The sequence below is a fragment of the Nanorana parkeri genome, unplaced genomic scaffold, assembly GCF_000935625.1.
Source record: "Nanorana parkeri isolate BGI_ZX_2015 unplaced genomic scaffold, ASM93562v1 scaffold200, whole genome shotgun sequence".
NCBI lineage: Eukaryota > Metazoa > Chordata > Amphibia > Anura > Dicroglossidae > Nanorana > Nanorana parkeri.
In genome coordinates this window covers 1,588,885-1,596,423 of record NW_017306468.1, presented here as the reverse complement: position 1 = coordinate 1,596,423, position 7,539 = coordinate 1,588,885, and the positions used below count along the sequence as shown (strand labels likewise).

The 7,539-nt window shown below is 40.5% G+C and overlaps 1 protein-coding gene across 1 annotated transcript in view; it reads right to left on the bottom strand.

The window, feature by feature from the left end:
* Positions 1-7,539, bottom strand: part of ZNF236 (zinc finger protein 236) — a 131,895-nt gene that overhangs the window by 88,500 nt on the left and 35,856 nt on the right. The window contains exon 6 of the mRNA XM_018555529.1: positions 5,669-5,841. Within this exon, the coding sequence (XP_018411031.1) occupies positions 5,669-5,841 (173 nt within the window). The remainder of the gene's footprint in view (positions 1-5,668; positions 5,842-7,539) is intronic.

Genomic DNA, 7,539 nt, shown 5'->3' with positions numbered 1-7,539 from the left:
AGGGAGCGGGGGGGGGGGGGGGGGGGGGGGGGGGGAGAAAGACAGAGAGGGAGGGGAGAGAGGCAGAGGGAAGAGAGAATGTTGTTTCAATAATTTATTCAACAACCCCCCACCCTACAAAATTTAAATGGAAATCTAATCAGTGCTTTGACTAGAACAGTCCATAACACTGTATTTCTTCTTTTTGAGAAACTGTTTCAGATCATTATCATTAGCTGGTTGGAGGTCTTATTTCTGGTTCAACTCCAACTCTTGGACAGATGGCCTCACATTCTCGACAATCACACTTTTATATGATGCAGACCACATTGAGAGCTGCCCAGGTCCTGAAGCAATAAAGCAAGCCCCAAACCACAACAATTCCAGCACCATGTTTCACAGTTGTTATAAGGTTCATCGTCTGAAATTCTGTCTTCGGTTTTCGGCAACGTCTACTGTTAACAAACAACTCTATATTTAAATGATCGGCCTTCAGGACATTGTTCTAGAAGGCCTAGTCTTTGCCTAAATGTTCAAGGGCAAACTGTAATCTTGCTCTAATGTGCTTTTTGAACAGCATACACTTTTTCTTAACGCAAGTTGAAATGGTGCAATCTCTTTCTGACATGTGCTTTGAGCCCAACTGTTGCAAGAGTTACCTAAACATTCTATGAGGAAATATTGTAGTTCTTGAAGATTTCTTTTAGCATCAAAAATTCAGCTCTTGGCTTCTCAGTCCTGGACAAATTAGCAGTGGTTTGAAATCTATGCACATTGTAAATTGTTTTCATTATGTAATAACCAATTTTAAATCATTTGGTGATCTTTTAAAACCTTTGCCAGGCTCACAGACATCCACAACCTTCTTTCAGAGGGCCTTAGAGAGGTCTATTGATCTTGGTATGGCGACACCATGCATGTCAATATCAAAGACAACATCAGACGCTAGATGTCTGAGGTTTAAATATGTCTGAGGTTTAAATAAGACAGGTTCCGCCTGCATACTCCTTAAGGAGATTTTAATCATTGGTGCTTATTCTGGAACACTGGATTCTAATTTCATGAATTTATAGAGGTGGTAAAAGGTAGGAATGTACTTTCTACTTCCATAAGAGAAATCTGCATTTTTGTAAATATAGATTATGAAAATGAATACACCATATCAATTGTATATGTTGGTTGTTCAGTTATATTACCTTTAACTGTAGGCACTAATTCAATCAAGATTTAATGTTTGTCTTTTCAAATACGTTTTTAAAGTCAAAATTTCCATGAGGTCTACTTACTTTTTCACATGCAGGTACACTATATTACCAAAACTATTGGGACACCCCTCCAAATCATTGGATTCAAGTGTTCCGTGAAATGTCCTTACTACTAGATATTCCACGGTCAACTGTTAGTGGTATTATAACAAAGTGGAAGCAACTGGGAACAGCAGCAACTCGTAAAATGACAGAGCGGGGTCAGCTCATTCTGAAGCACATCGTGCGCAGAAGTCGCCAACTGTCTGCAGAGTCAATAGCTAAAGACCTCTAAACTTCGTGTGGCCTTCAGATTGGCACAACAACAGTGTGTAGAGAGCTTCATGGAATGGGCTTCCATGGCCGAGCAGCTGCATCCAAGCCTTACATCACCAGGTGCAATGCAAAGCATCGGACGCAGTGGTGTAAAGCATGACACCACTGGACTTTAGAGAAGTGGAGACATGTTCTCTGGAGTGACGAATCACGCTTCTCTGTCCAATGGACGTGTTTGGGTTTGGCGGTTGCCAGAATAACGGTACTTGCCTGACTGCATTGTGCCATTGTTTGGTGGAGAGGGGATTATGGTGTGGGGTTGTTTTTCAGGGGTTAGGCTTGGCCCCTTAGTTCCAGTGAAGTGAACTCTTAAGGCATCAGCATACCAAGACATTTTGGACAATTTCATGCTCCAAACCTTGTGGGAACAGTCTGGGGATGGCCCCTTCCTGTTCCAACATGACTGTGCACCAGTGCACAAAGCAAGGTCCATAAAGACATGGATGAGCGAGTTTGGGGTGGAGGAACTTGACTGGCCTGCACAGAGTCCTGACCTTAACCCAATAGAACACCTTTGGGATGAATTAGAGCCTGCAAACCCGGCCTTCTCGTCCAACATCAGTACCTGACCTGGGATGCCATTAGAGCTCATGTGTGTGTAAAGGCAGGCGTCCCAATACCTTTGGTAATATAGTGTATAGATCAATGATTTTGTGATTGATTTCTGCATGTTTATGAGATCACTGCATTGTAAGAGCCATGAAAATATTTATATTACTTATAACCGTTCAGTTATGTCACCCTTTTTCACCGTGTCACTGTGACACTTTAGTTATTCTTTCTAGCAACTTCTGAGCATGCTGAACTTCTCTGATATAACAAGCAAAACAAAACAAAACATGAAATCTACATGACCCTTCGGCAGAAGTGCTGAAATATTTGAGTGTTTAGTTGTGGTATTAAAACCACTTTATTTACATTCCACAGCTGGCCTAAATATCATATAAGCAAGAACCTTTATACGTAGTATATAAATATTTGGAAATAACGAAATACTAGTGCTAATGTTTGCCCCTGTATTAAACATGGCACCAATTGCTCATGGGATGATCCTTCCATAATATGATCTACCGAAAATGCCATTAGCCATAAACAACTATATACTGAAAAGAACTAAAACAGAAATGTACATGATAAACATTTATATTACTATACACACTGAAATTGTACAGCTCTCCATATCACATAAACAAACAGCCAGTTTACATACAGTAGCTCTGCAGTCTGAAAAAGCTGAACTATTAATATAATACACACAGAAAATGACAGTATTGCAACCTTGTATAGTGACGTGTGTATTCATTTAGGGCTTATTCACTGTACATTTCAGTAAATGTCTTTATATAAGATTTCAATATTCTTATGAAAAGCAGCAATCAAAATGCGACAATGAGTCAGTCAGACCTCTATTACTGTGCACAACGCTGGCAGTCCAACATTGTGAACTTGCTAACAGTTTATAAGAGCATAGGACCTAATGACCTAATCAGTTTGATTTTGCTCCTTAATTGTATATTGGCTGGGAACTGGTGTTTGAGCAAGATACATTGCTGAAAGTGACTCAGGAGTTAAATCTTAAAAATGCATTCAAGTGCCCTAACTATAAACAAAAATGTATCATATTTGTGTATCACTCGGCTGTAGATCCTCAAATCATCTCTGAATTGGTGCTGACACTATCCTTCCTTCTGGAGGATGGCTACTTTTGTTCCACATTGTCCCTGTGTGTGTTGTAAAGTAGCTACCGCTCCAAGATCGCTCCTGTGATACCGGTAGACTACCATCTCAATAAAAATTAGTAAACTAAACATAAGTTTGTAGTCCCTCACAGGAGTGAGCTTGAGCTTGGTGGCTACTTTATAACACACACAGGGACCATGGGGAACAAAAGTAGCCACCCTCTAGAAGGAAGGACAGTGTTGGCATGAACCCAGAGATGATTTGAGGATCTTAAGCTAAGTAATATAAAAATAAAAATGCATTTTTAAGATTTAACCCCTGAGTTGAGTGTCACTTTAAGAGACAAGTGAGGTTACTGGCCTGGGTGTGCTGTCTGTTAGGGGTATCTAGATCACAAGATTGGTTGGACAGAAATACAATCTATTTATTTTCAAGTGTTTAGCACTTTGCCTGGAGTTTAGTTTTAAAAGGTAAGTGTGCTTTTAGAGTAAAATGCCCCCCACAGCTAACAAGTCTAATGTCATGCAGACCCATGTTACAATCAAAAATGTGTACAATGATTACTGAAAACATGCACACAAATATTATAAAGTTGATGGTTTTCATAGTCTGCTTTAAAATATTTATTATGCCACGAATGGTATTTGGTTTTAATGTGACACTAAACTCAGGAGTTAAATCTTAAAAATGCATTCAAGCACCTTAAACTAGAATTCAAGTCTTGTTTTTTTGTTTTCTACATATATTTACTGCTACCAAGCAGTAGATATATTCAAAAACATATTTAAAAATTAAAAAACATTGTCAGACAGACAATCACTCATCTCTGTCTGTGCCGCTCGCCCCCAGCTGCAGAACACATCTTCAGAAAAGCAGCGCATGAGGATGATGTTGGCAGGCGCATGCGCAGTCCATATCACCAGCGGGGAGAGGAGGAGAGACACAATAGAATTCAATGCAGACAGCCGTGAGCGTGCATGTCGGACAGACTCCATGGCCACTTTAACTATTAACAAAAACATATCTTATTTGTGTATCACTTAGCTGTAGATCATCAAATCATCTCTGAATTTGTGCTGAAACTGTGCTTCCTTCTGGAGGGTGGCTAGCTGTGTTTCCCATGGTTTCTGTGTGTGTTATAAAGTAGCCCCCGCTCCAAGCTCACTCCTGTGATGGACTACAATCTCAGTGCAAATTAGTAAAAACTAAATGTGAGATTGTAGTCCATCACAGGAGTGAGCTTGAAGTGGTGGCTACTTTACAACATACACAGGGACCATGGGAAACAAATATAGAAGAAAGAAGGAAGGACAGTGTCAGCAGGAACTCACAGGTGATTGGAGGATCTACAGCCAGGTGATAAACAAATAAACTACATTTTTGTTCATAGTTATGGTACTTGAATGCATTTTTAAGATTTAACGCCAGAGTTTAGTGTCACTCTAAAAATTAGCAAATATGATTAAAGAAGTTTTGACATTAAAAATAAGACTGGAGTTTTGTCGAAGAGTATCAGTATAAGGCTGAGAGTAAAAAGGGTACTATAAAATAATATAGAATTTCTCCTTTGTGACAAATGATGTATAGTACTAATGTGCTCTCAACAAGAAAGAAAGTCAGAAAGAACAGGCTGCATGAAATTTGATCCTACATCAGGTCTTTGCCTTTTGTGTAACTCACTTTATTACATAAACTATTGTCATATTTTCACTATTGTCATCGCTCCCTTTCGCATCCGAGTGAACAAGTTACAATCTATATGTGAATGGAAAGAGCGAGATGTGAGCTCAATGAATAAAAGGGGAAGAAAGGTGTAGGAGCAAAAAAGGGCTTTAAAATGTAAAACAGACATCTGTTCAATAGTGGTAATAAAACTAACATTTCTGCTTAGAGCTCAACAAATAACCTTTTACCAAATTTGTTTTTTAAAGTAGGGAGGACTGCCAATATGGCTAACATAAGAATTAGATGATCTACTAAACCAGAGACCCAGAATACATTTTAGCCTTTGCTCACCCTAGTGTAAAATCACTAGGTGCCTGCCAGACTCTATTGTATGTGATACGGCATTGACCTGGTCACATAAGATCTAACAATCACTTGAAAGTGTTTTTATATTTGCCTACAAAAGCTACTTAATCAGCACATCTATTTTTCTAAAACGCTTTTAAAGAAGTACAGGTCGTTCCAAAACTCTGATATTGCATTTGATCAAGACATTCTGTCTAAACCCGTTGTGAAAGGACTCGCGTTAACTACAAAAAATACATCTACTGGGCCGGATAGCTGTACCTGCAGCACAATGAAGAAGGACAGCAGAGTGATTAATGCTTTGAAATTCAGTACTCATTATTCCCATCATTTCCTGCTGACACTTTCAGCAGAGCACAGTGTGGAAGTAGACAGTAACTGGATGTGTGCATGTTTACCTCTGAATGAACCCGTTGTATGTGTGACTGCAGATTGCCTTTTTGAGAAAAGGCGGCTGGACAAAAAGCACAGGTATGAGGCTTTTCACCTGTGTGCTTCACCATGTGCGTGGCCAGTGCTCCCTTTTGGTTAAAAGCTTTTCCACAGAGATTACATTTGAAGGGTCTTTCACCTGTAAAAACAAACCAGAACAGACTATTTTATAAAACAAACAAACAAAGAAAAACATATCTATTTATCTATCTAACTATCCTGATGCATCATGGCAGCAAAGGGTTAACGTTCAACCCCCTGAATACCATAGGACCAGTCCTGTATACATTTTTCAGCCCCACCACGACTCATTCTTTTTTCTGTCCTCGCCATGGATCAAGCTCTTACACAGTTACATATTTATTTTTATACCCTTACCTGCCTTTTCCTGTGGCTGCCCAATCAGGCTCAGCCTTCCCTGTTGTAAAGTTCCTGGTAATATGCCTTTAAAGAAGGTATTTGCAGAGAGCCCGTTCTGAGTATCTCCTGAGCATGGTTATATTGGGTGTATATCTCCCATTTTCACTGGCTGAGTCATTGCTTGTTTCCCTCTTGTTTTATTCATTCAAATTTCGCCCTTCCAAGTTTTTTTCCATTCGGTCTGTGCTGCCCAGGCGCCGTTCGTGTCTGTCATCCTGTCTTCTGCGAACGTGCGGCGAGTGTTCCCATATGTGTTTGGATAGCCAGGTGCCTTGCCGCTACCAAGATGACGCAGGTGTCCCGGGGGGAGGAACCTACGCAGCCCCTGCTTTTAAATTGTTCAGCAAGCAGCGCGGCCCATCGCTACAGGTCCCCGGATCTTTTCCCCAGCCGCTGTTCGGTCCACCTTAGAAGTATGGTTAGTCTTATGCATCCCCCCCTCTTCCTCCAATGGCTACCATTGTTAAATGGAGGAGGAGGCAGGGGTATTCTGCGGCCCTCTATGTGTATGGCGGACAGGTCTTGCTGGTGTGCTGAGGAGTATCTCTCTCTCATATATATACAGCGTGTGTGTGTGTGTATATATATATATATATATATACACACACACACACACACACACACACACACACACACACACACAGGTGAAACTCGAATAATTAGAATATCCTGCAAAAGTTCATTTATTTCACTAATGCAACTTAAAAGGTGAAACTAATATATGAGATAGACGCATTACATGCAAAGCAAGATAGTTCAAGCCGTGATTTGTCATAATTGTGATGATTATGGCTTACAGCTCATGAAAACACCCAAATCCACAGAAAATTAGAATATTGTGAAAAGGTGCAATATTCTAGGCTCAAAGTGTCCCACTCTAATCAGCTAGTTAAGCCATAACACATGCAAAGGGTTCCTGAGCCTTTACCTCAAAAGGTAATTGCAAAAGAAGTTGGATGTTCCCAAAGTGCTGTATTAAAGCACATTAATAGAAAGTTATGTGGAAGGGAAAAGTGTTGAAGAAAAAGGTGCACAAGCAGCAGGGATGACCGCAGCCTGGAGAAGATTGTCAGGAAAAGGCCATTCAAAAGTGTTGGGGACTTTCACAAGGAGTGGACTGAGGCTGGAGTCAGTGCATCAAGAGCCACCACACACAGACAGATCCTGGACATGGGCTTCAAATGTCGTATTCCTCTTGTCAAGCCACTCCTGATTTTTTCTTACCTGGGCTAAAGAAAAACAGACCTGGTCTGTTGCTCAGTGGTCCAAAGTCCTCTTTTCTGATGAGAGCAAATTTTGCATCTCATTTGGAAACCCAGGACCCAGAGTATGGAGGAAGAATGGAGAGGCACACACTGCAAGATGCTTGAAGTCCAGTGTGAAGTTTCCACAGTCTGTGTTGATTTGGGGAGCCATG